The sequence below is a fragment of the Schistocerca gregaria genome, chromosome 10 (genome assembly GCF_023897955.1).
Source record: "Schistocerca gregaria isolate iqSchGreg1 chromosome 10, iqSchGreg1.2, whole genome shotgun sequence".
Lineage (NCBI taxonomy): Eukaryota > Metazoa > Arthropoda > Insecta > Orthoptera > Acrididae > Schistocerca > Schistocerca gregaria.
This window is the reverse complement of record NC_064929.1, coordinates 194,486,176-194,511,082: the sequence shown is the minus strand read 5'-3', so window position 1 is coordinate 194,511,082 and position 24,907 is coordinate 194,486,176. Positions and strand designations below refer to the sequence as shown.

Genomic DNA, 24,907 nt, shown 5'->3' with positions numbered 1-24,907 from the left:
TTAGTCTCGGCCAGCTGCAGGTAGCCGGTCTCCTTGATGCTCTCCTTCCAGCCCTGCTCCTGCTGCAGGAACCCGACAAACAGGTGGTCCTGTGACAGCACCGGGTGCGACGCCACCCGCAGCAGGAAGTTCTGCAAGAGCCAGAGCCACCCACACTCTCACATCACTTTCTGTAAAAGACTTCACAGGTGGGGAACAACCAGATTAATATGTCGACCTCGCAACTTTTAACACTATACCAGTCAATTTACCTTTTAGCTGGGTCTGTTGTTGAGCACGATTGTTAGGTGCTGCGAATCTGTACTTTCAGTTAATATTTTTATACCGTAGTTTAGCAAGTAGCATGTACAATTACAATAACAACTGTATATATAACACCTGTGGTACCTACTGTTAATAGCATGAGAAATTATTTTTTCCAATCAGTAATTTTTTTTTTACAAACCAAAATCACTACTGTGACTGAAAATATACAATAAAACAAAACCAATAATTACTGATGCAATTTAAAGCACAATATTTCTCAGTCTGGTCTGTTAGTGACCACAACACTTAACTGATCATCAAATACACCAAAAAATGGAAGCAATGCTGAAACTGATTAAGTATATAATTTAATAAATTACATTATTCCAAGAAATAATTTTATTTTTATGATTTTATATCTCACTAGAAGGCTTAGTTGCTGGAGAATTTTGAAAACCTTCCAAATTTTATCAAACTTCCCAGATCAAGGATTTATTGAATTAAATAAAATTTAACCTAAAGAAAGCTTCAGATATTTAGTTTTTATTGCCTTAATCACATGTAGGTATACTGGATTACTAGTTTTAGTAAGGCTAAGCTGCTATCTTTCGGTCTCAGTGTACAGATTAGGAAATTGTGCTGTGTGATATACTGCATATTTTTTTGTAGCATTGTAATGGGATCATGATGAAAAGAGTTTATCACAGAGCACAATTTCATAACATGTACACTGAGAATCTGCAGATGGTAGCTCAGCCCAGCCAAAACTAGTAACCAAGCATACCTACATGCAATCGAGGCAACAAAGACTTTCTATTGAAGCTTCCTTTACAATGAATTTGTGATCGCTCTCCAAGTGACAATGTCAGGTATTTGAAGTAGCATTTAAATTGCATTATAATTTACAACTTCAAACTAATCTGCATCATTAACAGAAGAATTCGAGTTACATCTTTACTGTAAAATTAATTGCACTACACATGAAAAATCAAATGTTAAAGAAACATACATGCTTTTTTTGAGCAAATGTCAAAACCACTAGTCCAAATACCAGAACAATTAACGTCCAAAACTGTAAATAAATATAATAAACTACCACTAGAACAATATATAATTTGGTCAAAAGAATTGTTAACATTTGCTCTATTTTTAACGCTAATATTGGTTTCTGATAATTACCTATTTTGGGGAATCACATTGTAGGAGCTAAACTGATACTGAGGGCATTGTCTGTGACACTAGACATATCTGAAGGAAAAACAGACTTGCAAAGTGAATGCCTTAATGTAAGGAAACATTGGTCACACACACTGCAGTACAATTATTGCACATTATTACTTAAAATGGTGGACTTTATTACACTGGGTAGATATTAATCTAACAGTGAATAAACTGAGTTATGCACCCAATTTTATGGCCGGTGTTTTTATTTGAGAGGCAACTGAGTCCATAAAACCTAGTCTGCAAATTTTAGAGGTCCTTAAAAAGTAAACAAACAACACATTCACAACTTGGAGGAGACCTTGAAATGAAAGATAAGTACAACAATTTGCTTTGAACAGTTTTGCTATTATTGCTGTAATGAAGTTTGTTGTGCAAAATGCACAATCTGTAAGTGCACTCACAAGTTACAGACAAAAAAGATGAATGCTATTTCAGCCAGTATTGACCAATTTAACAGTAAAAGAGTTATCTACAGATGAACAGAAAAATGTGGTAGAAGCAGACCTCGGGAACAGCATCGTGGGTAAAGACTAATTTAGGAATATGAGGCAATACTGACACTGGTTTATCTTACAAGACAGGTTGAAGACAAGTAAACCTACATTTACAGCATTTGCAGGTTAACAAAAAACTTTTGACAATGTTGACCTGAAAACATTCTTTGAAATTTTGAAGGTAACAGGGATAAAATACAGGGACTGAAAGGTTATCTACAGTTTATACAGAAAACCGACAGCAGTTGTAAGAGCCGAAGGACATGAAATGGAGGAGAAATTTGGAAAGGTAACTGAAGTTGAGGAAGAAGTAGTAAAAACTGAGATTTGCCTGTGACATTGTAAATCTACCAGAGCACTTTAAGACAATGGATCGTACTTTGACACAAGACTCACACTGACATCAACAGAAGAAAAACTAGGGTAATGGAATGTAGTAAAATTCAGTCTGGCTGTGTTACAGGAATTAGGCAAGTTTTGCCATTTGGCAACTTAAACAACTGATGATGATCGAAGTGGAGAGAATATAAAATGAAGACTGCCAATGGCAAGAAAAGCTTTTTTGCAAAAGAAACAGGTTAACATCTGATAAAAATTTTAGTGTTGGGATGCCTTCTCTGAGAGGATATTTCTAGAGTTCACAACAGACATAAGTTAAACATGAACAATAATTCATATAGAAAAAAAAACAGAGTACAAGCTTTTGAAATGTAGTACAACAGAAAAACATTGAAGAATATGTGGCTAGATCAAGCAATTATTAGGAGTTTCTTGTAATTTTTATATGTTGTTGTTGCTGTCTTCAGTCCTAAGACTGCTTTGATGCAGCTCTCCATGCTACTCTATCCTGTGCAAGCTGCTTCATCTCCCAGCACCTACTGCAACCTACATCCTTCTGAATCTGCTTGGTGTATTCATCTCTTGGTCTCCCTCTACGATTTTTACCCCCCACACTGCTCTTCAATACTAAATTGGTGATCCCTTAATGCCTCAGAACATGTCCAACCAACCGATCCCTTCTTCTAGTCAAGTTGTGCCACATACTTCTCCCAAATCCTATTCAGTACCACCTCATTAGTTATGTGATCTACGCATCTAATCTTCAGCATTCTTCTGTAGTACCACATTTCTAAAGTTTCTATTCTCTTTTTGTCCAAACTATTTATTATCCACGTTTCACTTCCATACAAGGCTACACTCGATAAAAATACTTTCAGAAAAGACTTCCTGACGCTTAAATCTATACTCGATGTTAATAAATATCTCTTCTTCAGAAATGCTTTCCTTCCCATTGCCAGTCTACATTTTATATCCTCTCTACTTTGACCATCATCAGTTATTTTGCTCCCCAAATAGCAAAACTCCTTTACTACTCTAAGAGTCTCGTTTCTTAATCTAATACCCTCAACATCACCCGACAATTTGACTACATTCCATTATCCTTGTTTTGCTTTTGTTGATGTTCATCTTATATCCTCCCTTCACGACACCATCCATTCCGTTCAACTGCTCTTCCAAGTCCTTTGCTGTCTCTGACAGAATTACAATGTCATCAGCGAATCACAAAGATTTTATTTCTTCTCCATGGATTTTAATACCTACTCCGAATTTTTGTTTTGTTTCCTTTACTGCTTGCTCAATATACAGATTAAATAACATTGGGGAAAGGCTACAACCCTGTCTCACTCCCTTCCCAACCACCGCTTCCCTTTCATGTCCCTCGACTCATAACTGCCATTTGGTTTCTATACAAATTATAAATAACATTTTGCTGCCTATATTTTACCACTGCCACCTTCAGAATTTCAAAGAGAATATTCCATCAACATTGTCAAAAGCTTTCTCTAAGCCTACAAATGCTAGAAACATATGTTTGCCTTTCCTTAATCTAGCTTCTAAGATAAGCCGTAGGGTCAGTATTGCCTCACGTGTTCCAATATTTCTACAGAATCCAAACTGATCTTCCCCAAGGTCGGCTTCTATTAGTTTTTCCATTCGTCTGTAAAGAATTTGCGTTAGTATTTTGCAGCTATGACTTATTAAACTGATTGTTCGGTAATTTTCACATCTGTCAACACCTGCTTTCTTTGGGACTGGAATTATTATATTCTTCTTGAAGTCTAAGGGTACTTTGCCTGTCTCATACATCTTGCTCACCAAACTGTAGAGTTTTATCAGGACTGGCTCTCCCAAGGCTGTCAGTACTTCCAATGGAATGTTGTCTACTCCCGGGGCCTTGTTTCGACTCAGGTCTTTCAGTGCTCTGTCAAACTCTTCACGCAGCATCGTATCTCCCATTCAATCTTTATCTACATCCTCTTCCATTTCCATAATATTGTCCTCAAGTACATTGCCCTTGTATAGACCCTCTATATACACCTTCCACATTTCTGCTTCCCCTTCTTTGCTTAGAACTGGGTTTCCATCTGAGCTCTTGATATTCATAGAAGTGGTTCTGTTTTCTCCAAAGGTCTCTTTAATTTTCCTGTAAGCAGTATCTATCTTACCCCTAGTGAGATAAGCCTCTACATCCTTACATTTATCCTCTAGCCATCCCTGCTTAGCCATTTTGCACTTCCTGTCGATCTCATTTTTGAGACGTTTGTATTCCTTTTTGCCTGCTTCATTTACTGCATTTTTATATTTTCTTCTTTCATCAATTAAATTCAATATTTCTTCTGTTACCCAAGGATTTCTACTAGCCCTTGTCTTTTTACCTACTTGATCCTCTGCTGCCTTCACTACATCATCCCTCAAAGCTACCCATTCTTCTTCTACTGTATTTCTTTCCCCCATTCCTGCCATTTGTTCCCTTACGCTCTCCCTGGAACTCTGTACAACCTCTGGTTTAGTCAGTTTATCCAGGTTCCATCTCCTTAAATTTCCACCTTTTTGCAGTTTCTTCAGTTTTAATCTACAATTTTTATAATCAAAGTTACTAATTATATTATGCAAGTGTTTTTATTAGAGTAATTTATGACCATGTATATTCATGAATCCTGTGCAATACTGCCACTAACGCGTTAATAACTTCTTGTCAGTTCGCCATCCCAAAAACAGTTATCAGTTACTGCCTTCAGTCCCCCAAAAACATCCTCATTCATATAAGCACTATTTGTGGCATAAGTTATCACAAGTTTCTATTATCCCTGTCTAGTGGAAGATTCAAACTTACTAAACTCTTAATTCCAAGCTTTCAAAATGTGAGACTTCTTTAACTACAGAAAAAGTTGATCTAGTAGTGATCAGAACACTATTTAATAGTACACACATCCCGTCAGACAGTACCCTTGGGAAACTGGACGGTTCTAGCATTTTTGAGTCAGCAATTCAATATCTAGTATCCTTGTCACCTGTCAACATTAATAATGACAGTTTCACCTCTTATATCACTAATTTCAGAAAAGGTGTTTCTTCTTGGAAAGCAGACAATAACATGTGGGATGAGGAAACTACGAGACTTTTTCTATCCACAAATAAAAAGTAGACTCTCGCAACTAACCTCGAGACCAGCTCGCCGTCTATCGACGAAATCGGGGTCAAAGGTGTCCGAGGCTGCCTTCTGCCATGGATACAGAACTTTCTTCTCAGGTAGTGGAGGCAGAACGATGTAAGGATACTCCAGTTCGAGGTACGTCCTCAGAAGAACAAATTCCGAGTAACGCCGCCAGACACTGCTTATGCGACTATATGCACCATTCCAGTCTGGGTCTGTTACTCTGAAAATTTAAAAATTCACCACTGGTTTATGAATCTGAATACTTAATTTTAAAAATGGTAACCTCTAAACACACCTTCAAAAAATGCTGCCTCTGAGGAGCTTTACAATTGTAAATTCACAGCAAATTCACATCATCAATCAAAATGAATATTACCAAGTCACATGTCAAATAATCTAAATTACATTATCTTGTGAAGTTAAGAAAAAGACAAGAATGACACTACATGAACTAATCACTGCATTACTACTACTGGAGCAATCAGAGATGAAGGTGATGGATACACAACACCTCAAATACAATAATTTATCAATGACACTAGTCGTTGAGATAGGTGACTGATTTAAAATTACTTGAAGAAATACAGCAATCATGTTCTACATGTGAGAGGCACTCAAGTGAAAACCGAACACCCACCACAATAGGACTATGGAATGGTTCCAGTCAAAAGTAGTCATCATAGGCATTAAGACATTTATTCCACTGGAAAATGAGACGAGCAATTCCTGTTTCATAAAATGAGGTCAGCCACCAACAGATCCCCAACTGCACCCACATCTGTATGTCCACGCATGCCTTGCTTTGGGATGCCAAGATGTGAAAATCACACAGTGAAAGACCCAGGCTATAAGAAGGATGTTGCAGTGTTTCCCATCCGAAGTGGTAAGTGTAGCCTTTGTCCAATTGGCGATGTGGGGGACAGGCATTATCGTGCAACAGGATGATTCTGTCTAACAATGTTCCGACTGCCCAAAGGAGGAATAGGAAAAACAACAGGGGAAACCTCTCACATCTTCCCCAGCTGTTCGCACAAGTTCCAGTAAGATCACGATGATCCCCTTCAACTGCAGTGGTCCAAGATAAAGCCTGCCGCCACACTGCCGATCGGAGAAGGGCTACACTTCAGTGATTTGGTTGGGAAACACAGCAACATCCTCCTTACAGGCCAGATCTTTCACCATGTAGTTTCCACATTTATGGTGATCTAAAGAAATACAGGGACAGATGTAAATTTCAGTCGGTTGAGCAAGTGCAGGAGTACACGCAGTTGGGGATCTGTCAGCAGCCAACTGCACTCCACGAACCAGGAATTGACTGTCTCATCTTCCAACAAGATAAATGTCTTATCACTTGTGTTATTACTTTTGAATGGAACAATTCCATGGGCCTTTTGTGGTGGGCTTTCTGTTTTCATTTGACTGCTCCTTATAGCTTTATTTTTATACTAACATGTATTTTGGGTTTTCAATTATCTTCGTTTGGTGTAACAATTATATAAGGTGTGCCAAAGAGAATGTACAATTAAAATTGTGGGCCTCTTCTTTTATTGGTCACACTATTGCTCAGCTATTATCTACAGATGATGTTAGTAAAAATCTTTTTATCATTGGATGATAAATGTGGGTGTAGCCTTAACTCCATGAATCTTAATTCACTGTTGAGCATAAGAACTAAACATTTTCAACAATATCATGCTGTTAATCCTGACAAAAGATCTTTATCTATATCCATAGAAGTTTTAACTGACATCATCTACACGGGGACCAAAATAAAGTGTTTGATAGTGAAGCATGGAAGGGATGACGTGGTTGGTTCACTGTTACGTGCAAGCACAATATGATTTTGGTAGCTGCATCTGTGCAGTCCATTGCCGAGTATGTTCATAAATTCCTCCTCAACATACGCTACTGAGTTCACTTTGCAGATCATAGTGGCCGCACCACTTTCTTAAGTAATTGCACACTTGGCTTCAGACACTCTGTAGAAGAAACATACTGTGCAGAGAAACAAATCACAACAGTTATACAACTAAAATCTGCGAGGACGGGGCTTGAGTCGCACTTGGGTAGCTCAGATGATAGAGCACTTGCCCGTGAAAGGCAAAGGTCCCGAGTTCATGTCTTGGTCCGGCACACAGTTTTAATCTGCCAGGAAGTTTCGTATCAGTGCACACTCCGCAGCAGAGTGAAAATCTCATTCTGAATTATACAACAGTCTGCAACTGTCCTATACAGCTAACATGTAACCCGCAGCAGAGGTAGCAAGCAGAGTGATACGACAACAAGTCACAGGAAAGGAGGTGAGACCAAATGCTCACTATGATTTGTTGTTCCAATGGTAGCTGTCCCTGGGTGTCTGTCACTTTGTTATTCTCAGCCAGGTTTATTGCAACTGGCCATTTTCAACAGTGAGAATTCAACGATGTTTGAAAACAAAAAGTGTGGATGACAGTTTTGAAAGGAATGTGAATGTTAACAATGAGGCACATTTCCAACAGGGCAGATATAGCATATTGCAGTCCAAAACCATTCTAGAGTACATCATAGATTCCTGACTCACACCATCTTATGTACATAATGGAGAATAGTTCCAGGTCAATATTTGGTGTACAGTAATATTTGCTCCAGCTCTCAGCTTGAAGACATCTACAGCATGGTAAGTTAAGTTTTTACATTTTTCTGTGTTTTCTTCATATTTATCAAATTTCGTGCATGTTTTTCTGTTTAAGAAGTTTAATCTCATTCTTTTGTAAGTGTAAATTCATTCAGTTTGTAGTGCAGTAGTTGTTCATTTGTTTTGTTTTGAAAATAACCATCTGCCCATTCAGTAAGGCAGGTAGTCAGTCAGTCAGTCTCCAGCTCTCGGCTTACACACATCTACAGAGCAGCAAGTTAAGTACAGGGTGTTTCAAAAATGACCAGTATATTTGAAACGGCAATACAAACTAAACGAGCAGCGATAGAAATACACCATTTGTTGCAATATGTTGGGACAACAGTACATTTACAGGTAGACAAACTTTCAAAATTACAGTAGTTACAATTGTCAACAACAGACGGCGCTGCAGTTTGGGAAACTCTATAGTACGATATTTTCCACATATCCACCATGCATAGCAATAATATGGCGTAGTCTCTGAATGAAATTACCCGAAACCTTTGTCAACGTGTCTGGCGGAATGGCTTCACATGCAGATGAGATGTACTGCTTCAGCTGTTCAATTGTTTCTGGATTCTGGCGGTACACCTGGTCTTTCAAATGTCCCCCCAGAAAGAAGTTACAGCGGTTCATGTCTGGCGAATAGGGAGGCCAATCCACGCCGCCTCCTGTATGTTTCGGATAGCCCAAAGCAATCACACGATCATCGAAATATTCATTCAGGAAATTAAAGACGTCGGCCGTGCGATGTGGCCGGGCACCATCTTGCATAAACCAAGAGGTGTTCGCAGTGTCGTCTAAGGCAGTTTGTACCACCACAAGTTCACGAAGAATGTCCAGATAATGTGATGCAGTAATAGTTTCGGATCTGAAAAATGGGCCAATGATTCCTTTGGAAGAAATGGAGGCCCAAACCAGTACTTTTTGAGGATGCGGGGACGATGGGACTGCAACATGGGGCTTTTTGGTTCCCCATATGCGCCAGTTCTGTTTATTGACGAAGCCGTCCAGGTAAAAATAAGCTTCGTCAGTAAACCAAGTGCTGCCCACATGCATATCACCGTCATTAATCCTGTGCACTATATAGTTAGCGAATGTCGCTCGTGCAGCAATGGTAGCGTCACTGAGGGGTCGCCGCGTTTGAGTTTTGTATGGATAGAGGTGTAAACTCTTGCGCATGAGACGATATGTGGACGTTGGCGTCATTTGGACCGCAGCTGCAACACGGTGAACGGAAACCCGAGGCCGCTGTTGGATCACCTGCTGCACTAGCTGCCCGTTGCCCTCTGTGGTTGCCGTACGCGGTCGCCCTACCTTTCCAGCACGTTCATCTGTCACGTTCCCAGTCCGTTGAAATTTTTCAAACAGATCCTTTATTGTATTGCTTTTCGGTCCTTTGGTTACATTAAACCTCCGTTGAAAACTTCGTCTTGTTGCAACAACACTGTGTTCTAGGCGGTGGAATTCCAACACCAGAAAAATCCTCTGTTCTAAGGAATAAACCATGTTGTCCACAGCACACTTGCACGTTGTGAACAGCACACGCTTACAGCAGAAAGACGACGTACAGAATGGCGCACCCACAGACTGCGTTGTCTTCTATATCTGTCACGTCACTTGCAGCACCATCTGTTGTTGAAAATTGTAACTACTGTAATTTCGAATGTATGTCTGCATGAAAATGTACTGTTGTCCCAAGCATATTGCAACAAACGGTGTATTTCTATCACTGCTTGTTTAGTTTTTATTCCCGTTTCAAATATACCGGTCATTTTTGAAACACCCTGTATGTTTTTCTGTATTTTCCTATTAGTATATTTATTAAATTTCGTGCATGTTTATTTAAGAGGTTCACTCTTGCATTTTTTAAGGGTGAATTCATGCAGTCTGTAGAGCAATAGTTGCTCACTGAACAGCCTGCTACATGGCTCATTAACACATCAGCGTCCATTGGTAACACATCACGTGGGCAGCAAGTTGCGTATCTAGGATTCTATCTGCTTCTATAACTTACTTCTTCATTTAGTCTTGCTAGGATGGCAGTTATGAGTCGAGGGGCATGAAAGGGAAGCAGTGGTTGGGAATGGAGTGAGACAGGGTTGTAGCCTATCCCCGATGTTATTCAATCTATATATTGAGCAGGCAGTAAAGTAAACAAAAGAAAAATTCTGAGTAGGTATTAAAATCCATGGAGAAGAAATAAAAACTTTCAGGTTCGCCGATGACATTGTAATTCTGTCAGAAACAGCAAAGGACTTGGAAGATCAGTTGAACAGAATGGACAGTGTCTTGAAAGGAGGATATAAGATGAACATCAACAAAAGCAAAACGAGGATAATGGAATGTAGTCGAATTAAGTCGGGTGATGCTGAGGGCATTGGATTAGGAAATGAGACACTTAAAGTAGTAAAGGAGTTTTGCTATTTGGCGAGCAAAATAACTGATGATGGTCGAAGTAGAGAGGATATAAAATGTAGACTGGCAATGGCAAGGAAAGCGTTTCTGAAGAAGAGATATTTATTAACATCGAGTATAGATTTAAGTGTCAGGAAGTCTTTTCTGAAAGTATTTTTATCGAGTGTAGCCTTGTATGGAAGTGAAACGTGTATGATAAATAGTTTGGACAAAAAGAGAATAGAAACTTTCGAAATGTGGTGCTACAGAAGAATGCTGAAGATTAGATGGGTAGATCACATAACTAATGAGGTGGTATTGAATAGGATTTGGGAGAAGTTTGTGGCACAACTTGACTAGAAGAAGGGATCGGTTGGTTGGACATGTTCTGAGGCATCAAGGGATCACAAATTTAGCATTGGAGGGCAGCGTGGAGGGTAAAAATCGTAGAGGGAGACCAAGAGATGAATACACTAAGCAGATTCAGAAGGATGTAGGTTGCAGTAAGTACTGTGAGATGCTGAAGCTTGCACAGGATAGAGTAGCATGGGAGAGCTGCATCAAAGCAGTCTCAGGACTGAAGACTACAACAACAACAACAACAACAACAGGATGGTTAGGGTGTTTACAGGAGGAGGAGGAGCTGGCCACTGTTAGCAAACAGCTGAATGTGTTTTTGGCTATGGTCAGTCACCTTCAGGCTGCTGTCTCGGGGTGTAGCAGCGGCAGAGAATCTAGCATATCGTAGTGTCAGTTGTTTTGGCCACAGGCTCTGCTTCTGAGGTCCCTCCTTGTGCTCCCAATGTGGAGGACTCACGCTCATCGCAGATGAGTGGAAAGTGGTAACAAGTTCGTGTTGCTCGAGGCAGAGGGTCAATGTGAAGAATGGCCACCTGGCTTTGCCCATTCACCCTGTGAGTGGACAGGTGGCTGCTCCTTCAGGAGGGTCCGAGCAGACACATGAGGGAAGAGTTTACTAGTTATTGAGAGGTCCAATATTAGGTACGTTATGGAACCCTTTAGGCAGTATAGCTGCCAGAGGACCTCATCCAAGATATGTAGGCAGCCTTGCCTGTGGCTATCAAGTGAATTACATTGTCATCAATAAAAATGAAGTCATAACCAATACTACTGTTGAAAAGACACGCATGGAGAAGTACAGTGCCACAATAACAATGACTAGTGAGTACCTCGTAAAATGATTTCGAAATTACTGTGGCCATGTATCATTAAACCTCTCCCCACCCTAATACCTGGACCACCACAACAATCTTATCTGACAATGCTGGATGTACCATCATAGGGAGAGATGGAAAAACAACGCACCCAGAACATTGTCAAACACTATCATTTCGATGGTGCAGGTGTTATGATGTCACAAGGCATGATGCTGCACGAGCACACTGACCTCAAAATCTTTGAACAAAGGACACTGACCTGTCAATATTATAGCGATATTGCACTCCACCCCCACCATGTGTCTTCAGTGCTGCATTGAGCTACTACTTCATTTTTATGGCTGACAATGTGTGTGTGCGCGCATCGAACAGTGCAGGAGCAGCAGCTCCTTGAACAAGAGGATATTTGGGGAATGGACTGGTATGCCCATTCCCTCAGACTTAAATGCCTCAAACACATGTGGGATGCATACTACAGCACATCCACACCTACCGATAACCGTCCAGCACTCGACGATAACTATGGCGTAGGAATGTAACATCCCACCATAAGAACGCCTTACCAATGTTGTGGCAAAGGTCAGACCATGTTACAGAGCATGCAGTGCCATCCACAGTTATCACGTATCCTTTTAAAAACACCCTGGGACCATCACGAATCGTGCTGAAATCAGTTTAATTATTGCATTTGAAGAAAAGTGCCTTTCTGTTTGTTTGTTTGTTTATTTCTTCCAGTTACGTTCTGTATTATACTGTTGCAGTTCTTTCTACGTAAGGTCCAAGTTTCATCAAGCTGTGTGACGCACAATGTGGAAGTTACTGCTGTCCTTAAGTTGCAAACACCAGCATATAATTATTACAACTTTGACAATAATACTGTTCACTTTACAACTGATGGGGTCACAGTTAGTTGATGATGAGAGTTCATCTGGAGCATCCTCAAGTGTAGTAACATAGAAGTAATTTTTGATGGAGGAGTGTGGAACTGTCTTAGAGCAGTTTCTGACAACTCTCAGACATTTCTAGCTTCAATGGAATCCAGAACTGTACGAGTGTTTACTGATTTAAATTGCATCAAAGTAATGAAATGGTGTAATGATATTATCTAATAGGTAGGCTGTTAATGATCAGTTGATTCCACAACTATAACTCAAAATGGAAAGATATTATTGGCTCACAGAAGACAATTCACAACTCACAGGTACAGAAATTAAGTCCTGCACAGCACTTTTGTCCTTAATTATTGGCTTATGGAACCACCAATGAATTGTATATCAAAGGCTGGGAAGTTGTTCATTCGATAAGCTGAAGCTCAAAGTGGTGAAATATTTTTCCAAGATTACAGGAGAGAAAATTTTAACTGATACCACACACAAACAAGTGGGGTACAGTGAGGTGACAAAAGTCACGGGATACTTCCCAATATGGTGGCCCTCATTTTGCCTGGCACAGACTCAAGTCATCTGTAGTCCCCTTCAGAAATATTTAACTGTGCTGCCTCTATAGTTGTCCATAATTGTGCAAGTGTCACCAGTGCTGGATTTTGTGCATACGAAGTGACCTATTGATTATGTCTCATAAATGTTCTATGGGATGTGTGTTGGCTGATCTGCCCGGCCAAATCATTCAGTCGAACTATCCAGAATCTTCTTCAAACCAGCTGTGAACAATTATGATATGGTGACATGGTGAACTGTCACCCATAAAAGTTCCATTGTTGTTTGGGAACATGAAGTCCATGAATGGCTGCAAATGGACTCCAGGTAACCGAAGGACCTAGTCCATTCCATATGAACACAGCCAATACCATTATGAAGTTCCCACCAGTTTGTGCAGTGCCCTGTTGACAACTTGGGTCAATGGCTTTGTTGTGTGTACACCACACTAACCCATATAGCAGAAGTACATAAAAGTATCGGGACTCATCTGGTCAGGGCACAGTTGTCTGTGATCCAACCGATATGGTCACTAGCCCTCGGGAGACGCTGCAGGCAGTGTCGTGCTGTTAGCAAAGGCCCATTAACACCAAATTTCAGTGCACTACCCTAACGGATATGTTCAGCTCGTATGTCTCACATTGATTTCTGCAGTTATTTCACACAATGTTGCCTATCTGTTAGCACTGACAACTCTAAACAAATGCCGCTTCTCTCACTTCTTAAAGTAGGGCTGTCTGCCACTGTGTTGTCCACAATGAGAGGTGATGCCTGAAATTTGGTACTCTCAGCAATCTAGGAATACTGAATTTCCTAACAATTTCCAAAATGGAATGTCGCATGTTTCTGGCTCCATTCTGCATTCACAGCCTGTCAGTTCCTATTGTGGAGCCATAATCAGGTCACAATCCTTTTCACCTGCGTCGCCTGAGTACAAGAGAGTGTCTAAGCAGCCAACGTCACAGGACTTTATTACTACTCAAAATATTGCTGTTCTCAAGTTTCTTAGACATTATTCTCAGAGCTCATATTTAGCTTAACTCTTGTAATAAAACTGTGGAAAGGCTAAATCTGAACACCTGGGCAGAACTCTGAACTGTTATCCTCCTGAATGCAACACAAACAGAATAACCAGTGTGACCTTACTCTGATTAGAGGCATATATCAGAAGTACACAAAAAGAATGCCTCTCACTACAATAGACAAATTGTCCTCTCCTTAAACAGAGAAGAGGAAATTCATTGTAAGCATTTATTGTCCCTCGAAATGGAAAAGTGTTCACTGTCCAGCAACTTTCATTTTCAATAGCCTTCCAGCAGAACTTTGGGAAAAAAGAAAGAATAAACTAAATGAAAGAGTGACAAAACCCACACTCCAAGTCTAATTTCTAATTTCAAAGATTACCATGTGTCCAATTCCTGTGCAAGAATTCCTCACAACAGTTGAGAACTTTTCTAAGTAACCTGTTATTTAGTCATATTTTCAATCTGCCTGTGTTTTTATTAATTCTTCAGTTTCCAATTTCTTCAAACCAGCATACTGTAAACTATGAACTCACCTGTTCAAGACCAAGTGGTTTTCGCTCATACGGTCATCCGGAACTTAATCTAGACATAAACAAAATAAATACTTCCACATTTAGATTCCACACTGAGCTGTTGATTCTTCCAATTAATAAATTGGAGAAAGCTGATAGGTTACTATAATTCAGATCAGAATTACATCTATTACAGTATTCTTGAAAGCAATGACTGACTGATCTTTAGATGATGATACTTTCCCCAATGGCAGAGCTAAGATAAGAATCCAGCACTGATATAAGTTCTGTTGTCCCTGGAAAGCCAGCAATGAATGTGTAACAATAGATGTTCATGGAGAAAGATGGGATGGGGGTGGGGTGTCTTGTGATGGCAGAATGAACCACAAATGGATTTCCAGCTAGGGACAGCAGTTATTGCTGACACAATCAGTTTTACATTATAAGTTTCAAGATACATACAATCAAAATAATGAAAGAAAACTTAGTTTGTCCATAGTTCACTACTTTTCTCAAAAGCAATGAGAGGTTGAATATAACAAAAAAATACCTATATTGTTATAATCTAGGATCATACGACTGTTTGGACACTACGAATGGTCAGTGCTAAAGGGTGAAAACTGAGGATGAAGATTATTTTCTGTGTAACGGCACCCATTTCCAAGGACCCCAAGCAGATAAAGGCATATTATGTAGACAAAGGCAGCAGATCAAGTACTTTTTTATAATAAGTTATGAAAGAATTATGGTTAAGTTTTCAATTTATTGCTGTTCCCATAATTTCCTTTCTTTTTATTATTTCAGAGGAATAGCAGGCAACAGGAAAATGACAGTCTCGGCAATGCTTTGCCAATTCTGACACCAAGTTTGATGCTTGTTTATAACTGTCAGCAATATTATTAAAATAGCACCAATTGCTTGCCTCATTTTCTCTAATGACCCAATATTTCAAAACATTAAAAATTTCATGACCAAAATTTATTCCATTCTTAAATGAAGTTTTATTCAAAAACAAAAAAGAAAAAACAAGAAATCAGTACTGCTGTTCATAGTACATTTATATCCCGTTTTTTCTTTATCTGACTGTTATAATCTTTAAAGACATGACCATCCACAGCATACTCAATGTGGAGAGGTAGAAGGAATGACAAATTGGAAATCAAAAATGTTGAAATGATTTTCTCAGTTTACATTTGTGGTAACAGACCAGAACAGAAGAGAACTGAAGCATTTGAGGTATAATACTACAGAAGAACATCAGAAATGAGGTGGACTGACATAACAAAAGAGGAGGTCCTTCATAATACAGACAAAGAAAGGAACCAAAACACTGACAAGAAGAAGAGAGACACTGATAGGACATGTGTTACAACATCAGGAAATAACTTCCATAGTACTAGAGACATGTAGAGAGTAAAAACTGCATGGGGAAGACAGACTTGAATACTTCAGCAATTAACTGAGAATGTGGGTTGCAAGTGCTACTCTGAGATAACAGGGAAGGAATCTACATCTACATTTATAATCTGCAAGCCACCCAATGTTGTGTGGCGTAGGGCACTTTACATGCCACTGTCATTACCTCCCTTTTCTGTTCCAGTCACATATGGTTCGCGGGAAGACGAACTGCCGGAAAGTCGCATGAGGAGAAAAAAAAAATAAAATAAAATAAACCTGAATGAATGGACCATAGGCAGTGTATACTCCCCACCCAAAACTGCTTCTGGCTGAAGAATGCCCCCACACACTGCAATTTAAACAACCCATTGGGCTGTTGGTGCACCTGACACTTCACACAATTTGAAAAAGAAGCAAAAAGCAACTTGTTAGGCCGCACTAAAGGCTGCCGGAAAGTCGCATGAGGAGAAAAAAAAATAAAATAAAATAAACCTGAATGAATGGACCATAGGCAGTGTATACTCCCCACCCAAAACTGCTTCTGGCTGAAGAATGCCCCCACACACTGCAATTTAAACAACCCATTGGGCTGTTGGTGCACCTGACACTTCACACAATTTGAAAAAGAAGCAAAAAGCAACTTGTTAGGCCGCACTAAAGGCCTCCAATCAGCTACTGCCCATGCCGTTTTTGGTCCTGTAGGATGTGGTGCTTCATGTGCTGCAGTGATCAACACCTCTTGTGAGATACACAATTCCAAATGTTTTTGTAATTCCATTTGATGTGTTAGCTCACAAACTTGTTGAGATGAACATCGATACAATGACAGCAGAAACTGCTATGGAGTCAAATTGAGTGTCATTCACAACACCAACAAATCTACCAACTTCGCTCTTCATGTAGTTGCAGGCACTTTTAAACAAGGCAGCTTCTTTCATCCATTCACTCATATCCCTATTCTGAGCCATTTACTGTGCTGATCAAGTACAACAGACTGGCACACAAATACCACTTCACTGCTGTGACTTGTCAGTGAACTATTCAGTAGTTGGTTGCAACAAAAAGAAACAGTTTCATTGCAAATGACAGTGGTATACTGTAAATAGCTATTGAAGGAGTTATAATTTAATGTAGACTGCATAATGATGCAACTTGGCATTCAATCATTACCAGAGGTTAAATAAAGACAACCAACAAAAGAAAACAATAGAACTCCAGTTGAAGCCCCAGACCTGCGGATCTGTAGTTATAATAGAATATTTAAATTTATGAAATGTGTTGAGTAACTACTTACGCGTAAAGTGTATTATTGTAACCTTAAATATGTATGCCTTGAAATGACTTTCAGCCTGTATATTTATAACTTGACTTGTCCAATGACTTATGCGTAAGCTGCTATGTAGACAAAAAAAAAAAAAAAAAAACCAATACTGATTGGTTCAAATGGCTCTGAGCACTATGGGACTCAACTGCTGTGGTCATCAGTCCCGTAGAACTTAGAACTACTTAAACCAAACTAACCTAAGGACATCGCACACATCCATGCCCGAGGCAGGATTCGAACCTGCGACCGTAGCAGTCGCACGGTTCCGGACTGCGCGTCTAGAACTGCGAACCACCGTGGCCGGCTACAACACTGAGCCATACATCATACAGTGTAACAAAGACACAAACTTAACCTTCAGTCATTGACCATTTTACCATGGCAAAATAACTCAAGAAATAGACAACACAACACTGTTTCACTTATTATACACAGATCATTGACATACTCACTTGGTCTCTATTAAGTAGACAGTATAGAAGTCCCGGATGTTGAGTGCTCCATTCTCTCTCTTCTCTGCCTCCGTTACAGATATTTCCATGTGATCTATAAGTGTGTCCTGCAAAAATGGAGATAATGAAACTTTACAATTCTTTCAATATATCAACTGCCAGAAAAAAAGTTACTGCATTAAGTTTGTTTATTTTAATATGCAGTCTTCCCAAAAAGGATCTGAAATAACAATACCTCCAAACAACATGTGTTGTAACCCAACCACACATATTATAATTTGAAGTTTCCTTCTGAGGTCTTTGCATGTTCAGACTAATCCTAAGAACTAATGTACAAGCAATATTATGAAAAGGATAGTTGCTACTCACCATATAGCAGAAATGATTCCACAAATACTTCAACATGTATGCTAACATTACATCTGCAGTAAGAACTGTAGACCACCACCTAAAAATTGATTCAACCTTATAGTTCTATCTGCTTACAATAACTCCACCACTGTTTTGAACCACAAGAGTTACCTGGCAGGACTTGGATAGCTTTCAGAGTCATCCACATAAAAACCTTGCCACAGAGACCCCATTCCAGAAATCCCGTGGGATCTCCAGTTTCTCCTCAAATCCTAAGACATATCCCAGAACCTCTCCCCAGAGTCCATCTCTCTCCTCACCCCCACAACTCCCCGCACTCCTACCTTCTGCATGCTTCATAAAGTCCATAAACCCAACCACCCAGGACACACCATCGTGGCAGTTACCGTGTCCCCATTGAAAGAATCTTTGCTCTCTTGGACAAACACTTTCAGCCTATTACCCTGAACCTATCCTCCTATATAAAAGATACAACCATTTCCTCTCCACAGTTCCTGTTCCTTTACCACATGCTACCCTGCCCGTCACTACTGATGCCACCTTCCTTTACAATAACACCTCTAAAGCCCACGGCCTAACCGCTACTGAATGCGACCTTTCCCAACACCTGACATTCCAAAACTACAACCTCCTTCCTAGTCACTGACCAACTATATCCTCACCCACAATTATTTCTCTTTCAAAGGTATCACCTACAAACAAATATGGGTATGGCTACAGGCACCCACATGGCACCATCCTACACTAACTTATTCATGTGCCATATACAGGAATCCTTCCTAAACACCCAGAATCTGAAAACACTCACCTGGTTCAGATTCATTGATATCTTTGCGACCTGGATAGAGGCTGAGGACACCCTGTCAACATTCCTCCAGGACCTCAGCACCTTCTCCCACATCCGCTTCATTTGGTCCTCCTCAACCCAAAAAGCCACTTCCCTTGATGTTGTCCTCTACCTCAAAAATGGCTACATCAGTACTCTGTCCATATCAAATCTACCAACCAACAGCAAAACTTCTACTTTGACAGTTGCCACCCAGACTATACCAAGAAGTCTCTTCCAGACAGTCAAGCCACCCACAGCAGCCATATTTGTAGTGATGAGCATTCGACCTGTTGCTTCAGTCGTAAGTTATGAGTATTGTCAAAAGCGCCAGTCAGTGTCTTTTATACTATACAAGGCACGGATTTACACCTGAGTAGCATGCAACAGTGCTTTACTTGTAAGAATCCCAGAGTGATCACTGTTACTAGCAGGCCTTTCTGTGTATCAGAAAGATGTGAGAGTGCTGCCACCCCAGCGAAGTACACAGTTTTCTATGTTGAGGAATAGATGACAACTCGTTTTTAGTTTATATGAAATATTTCTTGTGCATGGTGGCCTAAACTGTGTTAGCTAGAGGTATGTAGATAGGTCTAGACGAGATGGCAATCCATCAAGGGGAATGATATTTTAGGTTTACCAGACCTATGCATGGACTGTGATGAGAATTTAGTCTGTACTTACCAACCATAGTCCGATATCTAGGTTAAGTTGGAAGGTAACATTGCAATTTGTTTCAACCACTGAAAGTATCATGAGAATCTCTCTTTTTGTACACTTTCCCAGTCCATAGCTAAACTTCCATCTATGAGAAAAAAAAAACCATCTTCCCACTACGGTATAAAGAATCTACAATAAATACATTACTTAATCTCTGTGTAAAGTCAGAGTTCTGTGTATTGATTTACATCAACCATGGTGTGCCACAAAATTTGGATTTCCTTAATAACCCTAGCGTCATTTTCTTTTGCAAAAACTAGAATCATTACTATCTGTGATACTTGACTTTTATTACAGTCGGTCAGAAACAAACAGTTACTGTAAACTGTTGACTGTGTAAAAACGCAAATCTTAGCCAATTTACTCTGTTTGCTACTTCCTTTAAACTGTTACAATCCTGAGGTATCATTTTATACAGGCACTAACGGCATCTAGAATATTCAAACCAGCATCCGGCCATCCTGATTTATTAGGTTTAATACAGTGACTTCCCTAAATCGCTTCAGGCAAATGCTGAGATGGTTTCTTTGTAAGGGGATGGGCAATTTCCTCCCCCATTCTTCCCTAATCTGATGTTTGGTCACTTTCTCCAAACCAGCCAATCAACCATCTAGCACATACTAGACGTGATTATTTTGTTTCTTGGCACTATATGATAATAAAACACACAATGAAGCAAATATTATCAACTAGTCAACAAGTAACAAGTCTCCAAATAAAATAAAAACAAACACTAACTTTCAGTTGCAAACACACTGTATAACTGGAGCAGAGCAAACAACAAAACACTATTCTATATTATGGGAGTGGGAGGGGCTGGGAGATGCCCAGGAGAGTGGGTGGGATGGATAGGGGGAGGGACACTTTTTCAGACATGAAGACACACACCTGCAACCAGTATATGCCTATTACACTATCTGCAGGTAATCTGCACACACACACACACACACACACACACACACACACACACACACACACACACACACTCTTTTTATGATGTGGAGAGTACTGTGTATAAATAATTTGAAAGGGTCATTCAAGACTCAATTACACTTCCATACACCACTACACCCATACAGTAAATACTTTATGACTGAACATGGCTGTTAATCATTAATTTATGGAATTTTGGTGTCACTCATTAATGAACAGTCATACAAATTACTTGCGTTTGCTTACACTTGTTGCTGCAATTTCCAGTGGATGGCTAGCTTACAATAGGCCTAACTACTTTCTAGTTGTTAAATTCAAATACACGAGTATTAATCTTTTGCATTTTTTAACCTACAAGTTCTGAATGACCAAAAGCACGAGAAGACCTCAGAACAATGTTAGAACTCAGTAAGAATTCCAACAAAAACTCTTAACTGCAAGTTTATATACTGGATCCATTTTGTAACTGCCGGAACACAAGCTAAATGGAAACTGTACACGATAATACAATGTACAATAACATCCAAACGTTCACATTCCCGATATCATCCAATGAGAGCCTGCTAATAGGACTATTGTTCCGATCATCCAAACTATGCAGTATTACCGCTGGAAAAACGCGTAATTTAACAGTATTTGTAGCGGATGGGTGCTCTGATGGGAATTAACGCTAATGCGTTGTCTCTGAAGAGAAAAACGAGTTACAGTTTTCCCAAAGAAGCCATATAACAAATCCGCAACGACGCAGCTGCTCGTATTCATTTCTTATAAATTGAATGAAATTCTGATGTGTTACAAACTAATTTTATGGTGGGGTGAAACAGGTGACAAGTCATGTTTATGGTCCAATAAATAATTCATTTATTTCAATTTGCGAGCTTCGACTATTGACCTCTAGGGTTTGACAACTAGCTGCAAAAAAATGTGACCCTTCATCAACGCAAGGCGTACATTTCTTACATCAAAATATAATATATATGTACATTCTTGTCATTACAACAGAGTCGCTGTTGTTTGCCTAGTTACATTTAAGAAATCAAATTGGATGCTGATACAATTATTTCAAACGCACATTTCGGATGTATACTATTTTAAGTCATGCCGCGGTTTTTCCTATCTGTGAAACAGCATTAAATTACAAAGTCGTCGTAGTGAATTTAAAAGAAAGTGCTACTCCCACTGCTGTGGCTACACCCCCCTCGGCGTCTTATTACGAATAAAATTGTATTTGACATTACGGTTCGTACTAACCCTCTTTTCATGGCGATTTAACTGGGTATTTGCATTTTCTTTCTCGTGCAAATCTTTCTTAATCTTGTCTTCCATTGTCTTGATGTAATTCACACCATAAACTATAACAAACTTTACCGTTACACGAGCAAGTGACAGCTACTCCAGAGATGTTGATCGTCAGGTGCCAGGTAAATCTAGGTCAGAAGCGGCAAAGACATTCCATTGATGATCGATATCGCGGCTGACATTGCTGGTTATACAAATAAAAAATATTACTAATAAATAACATTTTTACTGTAACATGGTTTTATTGTAGAATTAAGAAATGCAAATTCTGGGGAAAAAGTGTCGAATCTCGTGACATTAAATTTCACTGACAAATGAGTGAAAGTATGAGTGGAGTATCTGGCATTTAGTCTCAGACACGCACAGTATGGCCGCATCCGGTACGACAAATTCATTACTGGAGGTAAAATACGGAATTGTGTGTGGAAAATGAAGTACTGAACTCTATTTTACAGTAAAAGAACCCGTATCTGGTGTGTAAGAGACTAAAAACTTCAGTTTTGTGCTGTTTTATAGGGCTCCGAACTGGGAATGCTGGAATGGTTTTTCAACAGTATCTTCGTTCGTGCGTCCTGTCAAGAGGTAGGTAAGTTTGGCTCAAATTGTCACCATATGTCCCAAAGTTAAACGACAGAATAAAAAGGAGTATTCAAAAATAGCAAATGAATCAATATGTTCCTTACTTGGCTTTAAAGTATCACACATTACTTGCGGAAATGTAATTTATTAGTCTCTTGACAGCGCGGGATATCAAACGTGGTTCCGACCTGTCAAAAACACGGTACCTCGAAACTCTCAATTGCAAGTACTGAGGACTTATAGCAAGACATTTTCTGGGTGGGAATAAATGAATTAATCTGCTTCTATCATTTGCGCAATGAATTAATCTGCTTCTATCATTTGCGCCTGAAGAAAATAGCGTAAGATGTAAATATTGTACCTTCTAAGACTTCTGCTTGCCACTGTCAAAAGTAAGAAATTCAGTTTCCTTGCTGCCTACCGCAATTTATGAACGTTATGTTACTCGGTCGATGTTCCAATTTTTTCTCTGTCGACGCTACGAGTGTTGTCAGAAAAGGAGCATAATGAAAAATTTCTGTCGCGTTAGTACGTGGCTTTCACTGGCTGCTGTTCCGCTGTCTGCGTGATTCACTACTGTGGTACTACAAGTAAACTATATTGGTCGTATGATGTAACGTACTTATGGAAGTTGTTTGTACTCTGATTACTCTTCAGTTCTTAAACTGATCCCTTACTATTCGTCCTCTATAACAGTGCAGGAATACAATCTGGATTCAGTACTTTATACAAAGTACTCATTTACGTACTTCTGCTGCAGTGAGGAAAGATGTTACAAGGATAAGAATGTGTGAAAACATGAGACTTCTGCCAGCTGTAGCGCGAGTCTGCAGTTTCAGCCGTACATAATGACTAGTTACGTTTGTTTCTCCTTATATAGATTTTTCTGGAAACTAACCTTGTCGTAAAACTGTTGCCAAATAAATGACCTAGGAGTTCCTGCAGGTGCTACAGTTTTAAGAAACCAAATAAACGCAAACCATGTGCAGTGTAGTGAGAAATTTTCTATTTGTTTAGTGACGGTGTCTGGTAGCAGATCAATTAAGGACGGAATTAATTACAACCTCCTAGCAGAAGCAACAGCGCTTGGAGTAGTCTTCAACTGCATGAAACAATTGTGCTGCTATAAGTGATGTAATCTCCGCTACTCTCCCGTAAATAATATGCTGTTACCCCTATCCTATATACTTACGAAATGCCTATTTGTATTGCACAAGCAATCGCGTCTGCTGTTGTGGAGGTACGATTTTATGTTTACTTCACATTAAGTGTGAGTACACTATTTGGTCACTAACAATTGGAAAAATTGGAATTTGGTAAACTTGGACATGAGAATATTATATTTAAGATAACTGGACATTGTTTACTCCGTACTGAAGAAACAAAGACAAGCTTAATTTCTAATCACTGAAGTAAAAAGATAAACGAAATATAAGTCAAGTTTGTGAAATCAGTACTATTTCAGATGTAGGCGTTTCTAAGTAAAATGATGAGTGCACCTTTATTGACACACGAATGAATCTCCAGCAACATTACGTACAAAAGGTTGAAATATTTTCCATAACAGAACATTAAGTGAAATCTTACCTATTTTATTAATATGATAAAAAACGATCACAACAGGGGGGAGGGGTGATTTTCAGGCGCTTGCTTTCGCTAGCGATGACTAGACATGGTTTGTGTTTATATGCTTTCTTACAATTGTGGTACCTGCGGGCACTCATGGGGCATTTATTTACCAACGGGCTATCCCGACAATTTGTCGGGCTGAGAAAAAAAATGCAAATCATTGAAATTGCGTAACTAGCTCCTTTTTCGAAGTGATGAGGTGGTGTCAGATGGGCGGTATTGGAACACCTCACATTAATTACTGGACGCTCTGTAATTTGTGCGATGGTTAGCGCTGTTACATCGCACTACAAGTTAGGAGTGGTTTCTTGCGTAGCAGTATTTATCAAGTTCCGAGTCGTTGCTGTAAGTAATTATTTTGTCGGTGGTATTTTGCCGAATTTGCGCTAACGCTGCTTGCAACAGTTTGTTCACCTTGCAATGAAACAAGTCTTTTCCTATGAGGGAATTCTTGTGCTGAATATGCTAGAAATTGAAACTGGATGCCGGTTTGGGATTTGCCATACTGCATACCTTCGCGAAGAAAGATCTTAATTTATCGCCATTATGCTTCTTTCTGCTAGCACTTCAGTAGAAGCCACGCTAAAGACGCTGCATACGTTACCGTCGATTTTTAGCGTACAGTGTAGCTAGCGAGGTGCGGCTATTGCGGTCCGCACCGAGAACAATTTCCATGCGGGGTCACAGAACTTGCTAGGTTCTGTTCCA

The 24,907-nt window shown here is 39.6% G+C and overlaps 2 protein-coding genes across 6 annotated transcripts in view; one reads left to right on the top strand and one right to left on the bottom strand.

The window, feature by feature from the left end:
* Positions 1–24,907, bottom strand: part of LOC126293410 (sorting nexin-4-like) — a 71,485-nt gene that overhangs the window by 40,973 nt on the left and 5,605 nt on the right. For 2 of the 5 annotated variants that reach the window (XM_049986630.1, XM_049986632.1), the window contains exons 1-4: positions 21,944–22,089; positions 17,842–17,948; positions 5,467–5,683; positions 1–131 (exon numbers count right to left, since the gene is read on the bottom strand). The exon at positions 1–131 is cut by the window's left edge and continues 85 nt beyond it. In XM_049986630.1, coding sequence (XP_049842587.1) covers positions 1–131; positions 5,467–5,683; positions 17,842–17,948; positions 21,944–22,018 — 530 coding nt within the window. In that variant the 5' untranslated portion in view covers positions 22,019–22,089. Of the gene's footprint in view, positions 132–5,466; positions 5,684–17,841; positions 17,949–21,943; positions 22,489–24,907 lie in introns of those variants that run through there. The other 3 variants (XM_049986633.1, XM_049986631.1, XM_049986629.1) reach the window with 2 other exon arrangements.
* LOC126293408 (calcium-binding mitochondrial carrier protein Aralar1) overlaps positions 22,329–24,907 on the top strand; it is a 693,372-nt gene continuing 690,793 nt past the window's right edge. The window contains exons 1-2 of the mRNA XM_049986624.1: positions 22,329–22,394; positions 22,508–22,573. Coding sequence (XP_049842581.1) covers positions 22,359–22,394; positions 22,508–22,573 — 102 coding nt within the window. The 5' untranslated portion in view covers positions 22,329–22,358. The remainder of the gene's footprint in view (positions 22,395–22,507; positions 22,574–24,907) is intronic.